This window comes from Bemisia tabaci, chromosome 9 (assembly GCF_918797505.1).
Source record: "Bemisia tabaci chromosome 9, PGI_BMITA_v3".
In the NCBI taxonomy this organism is placed as follows: Eukaryota; Metazoa; Arthropoda; class Insecta; order Hemiptera; family Aleyrodidae; genus Bemisia; species Bemisia tabaci.
This window is the reverse complement of record NC_092801.1, coordinates 39,690,512-39,703,010: the sequence shown is the minus strand read 5'-3', so window position 1 is coordinate 39,703,010 and position 12,499 is coordinate 39,690,512. Positions and strand designations below refer to the sequence as shown.

The 12,499-nt window shown below is 34.7% G+C and overlaps 1 protein-coding gene across 1 annotated transcript; it reads left to right on the top strand.

Moving 5' to 3' along the window:
• Positions 1-7,507, top strand: EloC (transcription elongation factor elongin C). The gene is made up of 4 exons (XM_019047217.2): positions 1-155; positions 490-557; positions 1,970-2,163; positions 2,981-7,507. Exons 2-4 carry the CDS (start codon positions 543-545, stop codon positions 3,120-3,122), a joined length of 351 nt encoding a protein of 116 aa, XP_018902762.1. The 5' UTR covers positions 1-155; positions 490-542; the 3' UTR covers positions 3,123-7,507.
• Positions 7,508-12,499: the final 4,992 nt, after the last annotated feature.

The following is a 12,499-nucleotide window of genomic DNA, read 5'->3' as shown; positions in this document are numbered from 1 at the left end:
GATAGCCCTGGCGATTTCAGGAACTGAACTGAAACATTGCTGAAACTGATCTTGTTTACATTGCCCATTTGGCGCATTGTTATCATCCAGAGACTTTTTTTCCTTTTCTTTTTTTATTTTAAATAAAATCTCACCATTTCAATTCACCGCTTCTGGTAAGCCTATCGCTATTCTATCATTATATTTAGTTAATTCCGGATTTGAGTATTCAATCTCTCAACTTATGTAAGAAAACATGAGGTATGTGGACAAAGGCCACAGTATGACATGCGGAAAATGTTGTCATTTTCCTCTTGGCTGTAATCTTCATATCAATATGCTATCATAATTGCATAGCCAACTAGTTAAGTATTTTCTTCAAGTGTATTCCTTATTATTTCTCGAACACTATTTTCAAGCCACTGCTTGTGTTTGCCGATTTGGTTATGTTAGCATGACCTTCATTGTGAGAGCGCCTTCATCAATAACTGTGGTTTTGAACATTTTCAGGCCCCCATTTTGAACAACACAAGCCACTATCTTAGCTACAAGCAGCCTGAGCCATGGATGACAAGAAGGTATGGAAACATAACTAATTATTGTTGTATTCAATGCCTACCCTCCATTTCTTAGTTCCACTCTTATTGTAATCATTTCCTTCAACATGAATGCATCGTCATTGAAGTTTCATAGCCTTTGATTCACGTACGCTATTCTCTTCTTTGCGATGTTAATCGCTTAGCGCTATTTGTGACTTGAAAGCATGCAAAAATAATTGCAGATCTTCATGTTCAGCACGATGATTTCTCCTCTCAGTAAGCACTGAATCGTCCATCATATTTTTCTGCGAACTTATTTTTTCATAGATGTTCTGTAATATTAGAAGAAAATTTAATAATTGAGTAGATATAGCATGATAAAATATTTTATTAAGTTTATGTTTTTTGAGAAGAAAAGATCTGTCTGATTCCTTGTTTTCAAAATGGTACTCGGTTCAAAAACAGAAGCCGGATGTGTAATCTTAAATGATTTTTAAAGTTTATTGTAGTTGTAAAGGTGGCAGAAACCACGAAAATTTAGCCCATTTCTGAATCCCTAAATAACATTTGTTTTCTATTTTATTATCATTATGCCTCACTAATACAAACATTAAAGTTGAAGGAACCATTTCTGATCCGTGCACCCTTTAGTTTCCATCAAGATCTACAAATCAGAGATGCTGGCATTTTCCTGATAATATTTATTTGCTGCCTATTACGAGGTGGTAAAATGATGCTGGGTTCTTACCATTTTACGCGGGAAACAAAGCCAATAAGTTAAAAAATTGCAATTAAAGTCCAAATTTTGAGCTCTAATGTGTACTAGTACACAACCAAGAGGGAGAGTGGTTAGCTCAGGCAGCTTGAATTGGAATATCAAGTTGAGGTCACGCCGAGAGATCTAAGACGTTCTGGGTCTTTTTAGATGTCAGCAGTAGATCGTGCTCACCAGTGAGCCTAATCCTGCAATATTTTTTCCACCCTGTAACCTACAGTTTTTGGCCACGTTTCTAGTTTTTTTCTTATTTGCTGCCTATGTGGTAAATTTTTAGAAGTACAATGTTTCTGACACCTTAGCGGGAATCATGCATCATGCCTGGTTCTAATTTTTTGCTGCCGTAAAATAAGTAGAATTTTCCTGCCCTTGTGATGTTTGCGGCAGTAAAATTTTTGTACCGAAAAGATTTGATGGGCCTCACCCAACAATTCTTCAAAAAATGATACCCCGCTTGAAAAGTACAGATCTATTTTTTTTTTCAGATCTTGCCTGCTTGGCTGTCCTCGTGAAGAAAAGTAAAAAATTTGGAATAATTTTTTTCTTCCCGGAAATTTGCTACCTTTGAGCAACTACCTCGGTCGCCTAACCTGTTCAGTGGGGCTCAATAAGAGTAATTCTGAACCATCTTTCAACATTAAATATGTTATTATAACGCCGGTTTCTGTCTTTACAGGAAAATGAAGAGCGTGTGTATGGAGGGTGTGAAGGGCCAGACGCCATGTATGTCAAGTTGATATCAAGCGATGGACATGCGTTTATTGTAAAGCGAGAGTACGCAATCATGTCCAACACGATCAAAGCTATGTTAAGTGGACCCGGACAGTTTGCTGAGAACGAAACAAATGAAATCCATTTCCGTGAAATACCGTAAGTACTTGAGTCTTGTATTAGAAGGATTGGGCGCTGGCTCCATCTGCAACTACGGTTCTTTTACAAAGTTGCTGATGACTAATGTAGTAATTCGATCTTTTGTTGTAGATGATTATCTTTCGCCCAAAGGTACTCAAAAAATTAAGCTGAAGTAAGTCTAAATGTAACTTGTTGGTCCTAATTCACTGTCATCATAATATTCGCCCATGAAAATGAGCGACTGTGATCGGTAGGCAAAGTAAAATCTAGAATACCATAAATGGACATGTAATGGCAATCTGACATGGTGCAGAAGAGGCATTGCTTTGTATTGAGACCTTCTATCACTTAGTTCATGTAAACATTTGATATTACTAATAAGCTAAAATTATTATTAGAGGTATATGTCAATGTCTCATTCAGTGATGATTATATTGTATGAAGTAAGCAATTAGAATTATATAATAGAATTTAGTAGACATTGCTCGGCCATACAACACATCATCTTTCACAAGAGGAGGCGTATCTTACTAGCGTTGTTTCAGATTTTTTACTGACTTTATTTTTTTAATGAGAACTATCAGACAATTAGTCTGAAATTTTGTTTGATTTTTCTTTATGCCTGTGAGAGAAGACTTTAAAATTTTCAGGCAAAGTTGTGAGAAAGCTCTCCTGAGAAAAAATGAAATTATTTTAGAAATAATGAAACATCGCAGACAAGATATGTCCTTCCTGTGGGAGATAAAAAATTTTGTGTCTGTGAACAATAAAGGAATCATTTTACTAATCGTTGCTACAGTTCTTAACTCCATGCTTTAAATTACTGTTTTTCTAGGTCCCATGTCTTGCAGAAAGTTTGCATGTACTTTACTTACAAAGTGCGATACACCAACAGCTCAACAGAAATACCCGAGTTCCCAATCGCTCCACAGATCGCTCTTGAACTCTTGATGGCTGCCAACTTCCTTGATTGTTAAATCAAATACCTTGTTTGGAGTTGCTCATTTTGTCTCATATTGGTAATCTAACGCCTTCAACGCCTTCTCTCTCATGCAAGTAATAGAAATTTGATTTTCTTCACCCCTCTCTCAGAGCGTGAGTAACCAATACATTGACAAAAAAAGGAACTTCTCAAAACATGAAATTTTGAGTCTGAAATTTCAAGAGCTTTACTTCAGAATATTTACAATGTTGAATCAACATCTAAGTTTTGTAAAAAAAAACATGAGGAATGTTAAAATACACCTAACTATTCTAGAGGTGTTCGGAAATTTGCAAAAAAAAAAAAAAAAATGCCATCACCCCAAATTTCAAGACCATTCTTTGAAATCAAGAAAATTTTAGTCTTTAAATCTCTTGAATTTGATGTTTTAAAATTTTCAAACAAAAAAAGCATTATGTTAAAAAACTCCCTGGAGAAAAAAGAAAACTATGATTCATCAAGAGTGTCATTATGTTTCATATTTATTGTAATTTGTATGGCTACAATGAGTATTTCGTCATTTTTCAGCTAACTTCTCCATCTTCATAGCTGATAAATCTCTGAAAATTTAGCTAACAATTTTAAAAGGTGCACTCCTTTTTTTCCTTTTTTTCGTTTAATTTCATAAAAGAATGAAACAGATAATTACGTTTTTAACTATTTCCTGTATTCACTCAGTCTACCCACTCCTCAAATAATTTACCTTTTACTAAGAACTTTTTAGTTTGTATTGCTTTCCTCGTTAGTGCCAACTTTAGTGCATTTTCTGAGGCATCCTCGGAGAATTTTGGAGGAAGTTTTGGAGAATGTCACTGCTGTGGTAATCTCTTTTAAAAGCGACTTTTATTTAATTTTAGGGTGGTTGGTGGATTTTTAAAATGGTTGACAACCTGTCCACCCCAGGAAAAATAAGGTTTACAAGTGGCTTAACAATAAACACAACCCTTTTTTTTCACTTTTTGATCAACTATAGAATAGGTAGCTCAAATTCGTTTACAAAATTTTGAGAAAATTTACATTTAACCGGCATTATTTATTCTTGACGGCAGTTCCATTTTATTCAGTCTCCAATTTTTTTTTTCTTTTTTTGTTACTTTAGTCCCATTGTGCATTGCCCTCCACTTTAAAACTTTTGTTTGTCAAGGTATTATGTCATATTGACCTGTAAAGATTTTCTCATCCAGTATTTTCCAATGTGGTTTGAGCTATGTGCTTAGTTTCTGATCAAACACCACCTAATAATTTTTAATTTCAGCCCTTGGTTTTTGTTTGTCATGGGTCTGTTTTTTTACAATTTCAATCACAAATTACAATGAAATGCCTGAATTTAGTCTTAAGTAACTGCTTATCAGTGCATTATTTGGGTGTTCTTCAGGTCTAAAATTATTCATTTCAAATCCTATTGTTAATCTTGTGAAGACCAATTTCTTTCTTTCTTTCTTTTTTTTTAGATTTCTGGCGTTTATTTTCAGTCCCCTCCATTTACAACTTTTCATTTATTTTTATTGATTACTATAATTATTATTTTTTCTTTTCTTTTTTTCATTTTCTTTTAAATTTTTTGCAAATCCATCATGTAGACCAAGTATTAGTTTTAATTAATTTTGTTATTGTTTTTTTTTTCTCTTTTTTCTTCTCAAGTTGCAAGTATCATGTTATGTGCTTAAGCACTAATTAGGTATCTTAAAAATTTTCATAGTTAGTTGTTAGCATTTGTGGACTGCATTATGTGAAGAAGAGCCGCATATAAGCAGAGATCCTATACTCAAGGTTCTTTTTTGCTTATTGCAGTCGCACCAAAATCTTGAGCCTGCCTAATCGCCATCCTTGCTTCAATTTCTTAGAATTAATAATTTATTTCCTTGATTTTTATAGAAACTCGTTTCATTTAATCTAGACTGTGACTAGACTTAATAAAGTAAGCTAGTCCTCAAAGTAAATATTCCCTTCAAAAGAACGCCTTTTTCTCTGTGAACCTCTCCTTGTTTCACGATGGGAAAATGTCATGAACAAATAAAATTTGTATAAGAGGCGTCTTGAGTTGAACAACGAACTCGATACGTAGACATCATAACTGCGAGTAAAATTGAGTAATGAAACTCCCAGTGAATCGATTTTCCATGAACTGGGTGTTTTCAAATCCGTCAGCCTTCAAAGAGTTATTCTGGTCAGCTTTACATTTTATTTTATTTTTTTTGAAGCGAACATTTGTATGTACTCGAAAAATGTATTTATTTTGATTTAAAAGTGATTAATTTAGTAGTTTATTCATATTGCAGGGCAAGCTTTGCCTCGGAGTATCTCTTCAAATATTCATCGGAAACAGAATTGTAAAAATCTCACAGTTATTTCCAGTAATGTTCACCTTCCGATTGGAGCAATGAATCGTTGTCAAATCTGTAGTCAAGAGCTAAAGAAACGTATGAGGCAATTTTTGTAAAATCGAGTCACTTGCATTCTTGACAGACTTATTAAGGGATCTGGCAACGTTTGAAGTTTCATATGTTGTTTTTCCCGAGCATGGTCAAAATGGAGCTGTTGCATGGGCAGAAATTAAGGTTGCTAGGCTGTGCAATAAAATTTGGATATTTTGCATAGGCTTAATGAGGGGAAAGTGCTGATACTGGCAACAATGGTGGAAGTGAAATAACGGTTCTTTAGCGCTCAGCTACAGAAATAGTATCATTACATTGGAGCTCAAAATTTTTGAGGTGAAGCTGTGTAATTTTACAAATTTTAGTTCTGTGCATAGATGCATGAAAATATTTTACATAGCATTTTAAATCTTGCACGCTTGCAGAAGAACATGAAGATTGTCCAGCCTTGTACATGCTTCTCTCAGCCTTTAGATATAACTTTGTTTTGAATGTACTTTTGATTTATCAATTTTTCCACCTTTAATTTTGTCCTACATGTTCCACCCTGTAAAGTAAATGGAAATATTTCACTGTAGTTGAAGGTCCTAATTCAAAACTCTAATTTTCTTTGCGTAAGTGTAAATTTAACCATTGGTATTTTTGCACATCAATAACCATTCTCTTAGCGTCTGTACTCAGTACGTTAATCTTTGCTCTGACAAGTTTGCGATTTTTCCCTGGAGTTTCAAGATCTTTTAATCTTGATCTATTAATACTTCTCAATTTAGAAGAGAAGTTTTACGTGGTGAAAACGCCGAGCTATTACATTTCCCAGTAATTAACCCTTTGTTTTTGTAACATCAGAAATGAATTGTAGAATTTCTAAAACATTTTTAAACTGTGTGATCGACTCCTTTTTTCGTCTTTTTTACTCTAATAACCAGTAAAATTTCTCTGAGTGTACTGGAGACTCTTGATATGTAAGCAGAAAACTTTTTTTGTTAAGTAATTAAGGATGCAAATTTTCTGGTAAATGTATCGAAAGAAAATTGTTTTTTGTTTTGTATGACCTTTACCTTCACTATGTATAAATATTTGTAAAAAATCAGAAAGTACCATATGGATCTAATGAGCTACTTAAACTTTAATCCTAGCGGTAAATTAAAACTCATAATCAGACCTAATAAGCATGTACGCAATATCTCGATCAGGTTGTATCGATTCTTGTGATAATGAGACCCTTACTGAATGCTATGAAGATTTAAAACTACACAGGGTGTTTCTGAAGAAAGTATCCACATTGAATATCTTTTAAGCAACTTCTATTATTGAAAAGCGTCACAGCGCCCTTTTGAGGACTCAAAAGTGCAAGTGTATGGAAAAGAGGCCTCCCTTAAAAATATCAAGTGTTTCGATGATCTTCAAATTCGTTGAAAAGATATTCAAGGTGGATACTTTCTCTTGAAACATCCTCAAGATGTGACTGTCCAGATGAAGATCGACATCTTCTAATGATCAATTTTTTTATTTGTTCTAATTTTTTGTTTGTGTGTGCTTTGCGTTGCATTTTCAACGCGGGATAGGTCTTTCTTATCCATAGCACTTTAGTAGTGTTTAATGTATTTCATTTTTATACTGCTGCAAATCCACCACGGTAATATTGTCGACTCAGCTGATGGTGAAAAATTAAAGCACTCTCTTCTCGAAATCGTCCGTAACTCTGCTCCAGTCGAACTGTATCAGGAGGAGTTCATTTTTAATTTTCACCTCAATGTCTAATTTGCCGATTATCCAAATTACCGCGGACCTATTATGCTCTCAGATCCATGGAGCCCGTAGAAATTTGACTTTATGAAGCATTCATGAATCAAGTCCTATTCGAATCATTTGTCATTTTTAAATACTATTCCTGAGATTTACAGGTTTATGTCATCAAATCTCGGAGTAGTTGTCAACATTGATCGTAGCCTGGACTTATGACCTTTGTGAAACTGATGAAATAAAAATCATGTAATTTTTCAAACATCCTTGATTTTTTTTTCTTATTTTGTAGCAGTCTGTCGATGCTGCTGTGCCAAGGAAAAATGCTGCCTGAACATTCGAGAGTTGCCAAATTCCCTCGGATAAAACATTTATTTTTGAAGGAAGTTTTTATATTTTTTCTTAAAATTTTCGGTTATTTTTATTATATTGCGAATAAAACTTTCTGCAAAATTTTTCCGAAATTTTCTCAATTTTCTCCGTAAATTCGGTTTTTATTGAGGGAAAACTGGCAAGGTCCGAAGGCTCATGCTGCGTTTTTCCTTACAAAGAATGGGCTTTATCATCCTAAAGTGTGGCACAGTTGGTTTTTTTATACCTGACCCAAGTTGAGGAGAACTGAGAAGTTAACTAAGCAGAAATATTAAATAAATAAACTTTATTCAAGAAAATAACAATTCTGTACATGCTAATTTTGTCTTGCTTCTTGATTGGGTGTGATGTGAAATTAAAAGCTGGAAGGAAATTACGGTACATAACAATGGTCAAAGTACAAAACCATGTATCTTTACTGTCGAGTCTCAAAATTTTTACTCCTATTTTGTTTTTTGTTTTTTGAAGACAGACAAGCCGACTGTGTAGCTTAAAATTTACACAATGCATTCTGCTGAGAGAGAGGAAAGAAGGTTCAAGGAAAGTGTTCAAGAAATTACATTGACTAGTTTTCTGAGGAGAAAATGAGATATGAAGCAAAATCTGTGACATCGCAAGCAGAGATACGTGGTTTTGCACTTAGACCATCGATAAATCTTCAGGGAAGGTTGGCTGCGACTGAAAGGACAGAGGTTTCACAGTAATATGGCAGACTTCCTCTTTTTCGGTCAGAATATAAACTTTGTGGGGATGTATTTAATGAAATGGGTAGTATTACACTGGTATGACTTACATTATTGCACTTAAAATACTTTGGTTCAGAGAGGCGTTAACTATTTGCAAAAAGATTTTTCATAAAATATCTGTCTAGAATGCTGATGATCCTTGTTTTAACAAGTTTCAGCTCTGAGCTTCATTAATAAACTTAAATCTAAATTTTCTGGAGAGAAAGTTGGAACAAAAAATTGAGGGCAGGTTTTCTGTGGGTATCATTATGACATACAGGTATATTTTGGTCAGAAATTGAATAAATGTTAATGCACAAATAACTAAACTTGAAAATATGAAATAAACGAACTCTCACCGCAAGATCTGCGAGAGGATTACTTGCTAGCAGGGCTTCTTTCATTTGAGTTGCATTCAATAAATCATGATCATGTTTTTATTGCTTTAATTTTTTAAGCTAAGAAAGTATTAACAGAAACTGAAAACTCTCACTTGGGTGTTTTTACTTTTTAGTCCCCGAAAGATTAGCAGTAGGTGCACTTAAAATTAAAAGTGAGCTATTCCAAAGAGAAATAATTAAAGGAAAACGAATGGTGGTGGCTAGCTAAAACACAGAATATGTAGGCTAACACCAGCAGAAGGTTCACTCCCAGCGTATCTCGGTCAAAGAAGAAGAACACACCTAGAAGGCATTGTTTATATTTTGCCTTTTGTCCGGAGCTCGGACGACCTTCAACGTTGACGCTTTGTTTGGCGAAACGCACTCCTTCCTACCCCTACTTTCTACTTGAACGCATTCACTTCACTTGGCAACGATGAAGAGACGCTGGAAAGTACAAAACGCAATACATTGGAGTAAACGGGAGTGAACCTTCTGTTGGTGTAGCCTATATATTCTGTGGTTAAAATATATACGTCACAGGTTTGATTTAAGACAGGCTAAGTTGGTCGATAACACAGCTTGAAGAGTTATCAGTTTTGAGTGTTACCCTTTTCCTATTGACTGTTACGTACTATTTATTGTTAAAACAAATATTTAAGATGATAGCCTGGACTCTAATTTTATTATTCCTCTTGGTGTATGATTATGATGCAGGTTTAGTGATAAAACAAAAAGATGCTCCAATGAGAGTCGTTCAATTAGTCCCGTTTCGTCAGTTTTTAAAAATGTCAAATCTAAGGAAGAAGGTAATCTCCCACATTAATAAGGTCTTTTAAAATTTATGTTTTCCTTTTGCAAATGTGCTCGGAGAGAAAAAACGCGAATTTGGCAAATTTTTAAAAAAAGCACAGGGCTTGGGCTCACAAAACTGCTCGATGGTTGAAAAATGGAATGAGAACACAGATGGTCAAAAAAAAAAAATCATTCCGTTCCTTGGACTAATTGGCTGATCCTGCCACTTTTTCTCTTTTTGTTTAGATACCTCAAAAAAAAAAAAAAAAAACCTGTGGATGATTACCTGTGTTTTATGGCAAATATCCACCAGCATGACAATACAAATAGATAAACATTTATGACTTTTCTCATGTTCAAGCTTGTATGACTTGATTTCTTCAAGATTAGTTGGGCCCGACTGCATAGACGCTAACATGGGTACATCATCGCTCAAACTACTAGAGCTTATGAGCTTATTGCTGCTGTCAATGCTCAGGTCCAACGTCAATTATTTTTGTGGAAGAACTTTTCTTCCTACAAGATTTGATCCGTTTCAAAAATCAGTCTTGTCAAATGTTAAAACTCAGCAGATTCTCTTACAAGTTTTCTTGATAGTCACGCAGATCAAGGACTATTTTCAACAAGCGTAGCTAACCGCGAGGGTGTTCTAACTAATAGAGACTCACGGACAATGCAAGGACCTCGTCAGGAGATGAGGTCAGAATTTGTAGCGCTAGAGTATTTTTTGATAGGTGTGCTGTGGTAAGGCTTTGGGGTATGAGCTGATGAAGTGCCAGGGACAGGTATTTCGTCTAGCTCAATAACGAGATTGCTCCAACAGAGTGGACATTCAACTTTCTCTGAAAAAGAAGAGGAAAACTTGGATGAGAAATTGTTCACCGCCAATCTTCATGTATATCTATGACTACGATATGATATAATTAAATTTAATGTAGCCCAAAATGATGTAGCATTAAAAACACAACCTGGAGAAAAAATGCTACAAATTGAAGAGATATTTGGGATGTTTCGCCGGAATTCTCGGGATCCTTCAATCGAAAAAAAGAAACAAGGGAAAATGACAATACATATATTTTTATGACTATATTCGTGTTCCTTTAATCAGAAGATGAATAAGACTACGTTTTAGAATCTACAATTTCTGGCTCAGTCGTAAAAACACTTATATGCACAGGCACACAGAAACTAAGGGTTCATGCTTTGCCTCTGAACTGACCTGTATAACGAAGTTACTCATTGCCAAATTTAGTCCAATTGATAACTTGATAGCTCTGAGTTTAAAATGTAATTTTCTATTAATCAAAAAAATTCTCCAGCACTCCCTCTGGAGCAAAAATGATTCAAATTTAAAAAAATACAAGTTTGATTTCTAGCTTCCCAAAACTTTTCAAAAGTGCCAAATAGTGAACTGATGCAAAATTTTCTTTCCCACTCGCTTACTGGAAATTTTCTTTCAACAACAGGGTTTTGTCCATTAAGTCATCATTAGGCACCGACCCTGACTACATGACTGAAAGTTGCCGTCTATACCTGATGATGGCTAGATGGCCAAAACCTATCGTTCAAAGAAAACTTCCAGGCAAAAGTGAGTAAAAACGAGACTTTTACACTGATTTCTTAACTTAGAAATACATCCTTTCCAATTAATGATAAAAATTTGGAATAATTTAATTGTTATAAAACAAATATTGTCATAAATTTTTGTTTAAAAAAGAGAAAAAGAGTACACTTTTTTTTTTTTTTTTTTTTTTTTTTTTTTTTTCCCACAGGGCCTCTTTTTTAAACTTTACGACAAAGTTACATAAGATTCCTACTTACTTGGCTTCTTTGCGTAGGATTTTTCTCTCGAGAACTCAGACGAGCATTTAATGCACCTGAATGCTGTCTGGTTCATTTGCGTCAAGGACCGAGACTCAAGTTCCTCATGAATAGCGTGCAGGAATGCAGTTGCATCGGACTGCTGCATGATGTATGTGCGCTCGCGACGATGCTTCTGAAGGGTGTCAAACGTTAGCTGGATTGTAACAGGGTCAGAGGAAACTTTGACGCACGACTGGATAGTGTCCACCGTCCAACGAGTGCGTGTTTCACCAGAGACCATATCACACTCCTTCAACTCCTTGTGACGGTCGAACGAGAGGAAAATCGGCTCTTCCGATTTGTCCTTCACTATTTTGATAAGCCATAACAAATTTTCTTCTGGAATTACATTAAATACACACAATTAAACAAGAGATGTTGGAGACAAACTAAAAAGTTGCGGAGCCTATTGATACATTGTTTCGATGCACAAGACAAAATTTTAACAAAAAAATCATGGATACTGCAACTTCCATTCCATACAATTTTGTAAACTAATTGATTATATTTGATGGGTGATTTTGATGCAGAATCACAAATAACTTTTAATGATAAATTTTGGAAAATCAGTTCGAAAAAGTTATTTTAAGACTGCATTGGATTACATTTTGCATTCAGGAACTATAATTTCTGGCTCGATTTAGAGACAACTTACATACCATTATTTTCCCTATGAATGTGTGTTTTTACAGATGAGCCAAAAATTGCAGTTCCTAATTGCAAAGTTTTGTCCCGTTGTTCAACTCCTAATTTTCAGACTAATTTATGCAACTGTTCTCCCATGAGAAGATAAACTTTATGCTAAATGTTAATGGTTTGTCGGTGTACTGAAATAGCACAGACAAGATGTGTTCCTTAGTTTAGAAGATGACGAATGTAGTACTGTAGTATTGAAATTCTTCAAACAATCAAAACTTAACTTTTCATTACCACAACCATTAAGTACTAAAATTTCCTGTGTTGTAGGGTTTTTTTCCCTGGTTACTTTTATGATTTTTTCTGATTAATAGCATTTTCCTATGTTCTTGATATTTTCCGGTAGCTAAGAACCTACACATTACTAGGTCCATCTCTTTTAGAATTAGTTGAAAAAGATTCAGTTCGACCAAAGATTCTTAC

Excerpts from the sequence above, each read along its gene's own strand:
- EloC (XM_019047217.2), top strand. Across the intron at positions 2,164-2,980 it reads ATCCATTTCCGTGAAATACC|GTCCCATGTCTTGCAGAAAG; the intron begins GTAAGTACTTGA and ends CTGTTTTTCTAG.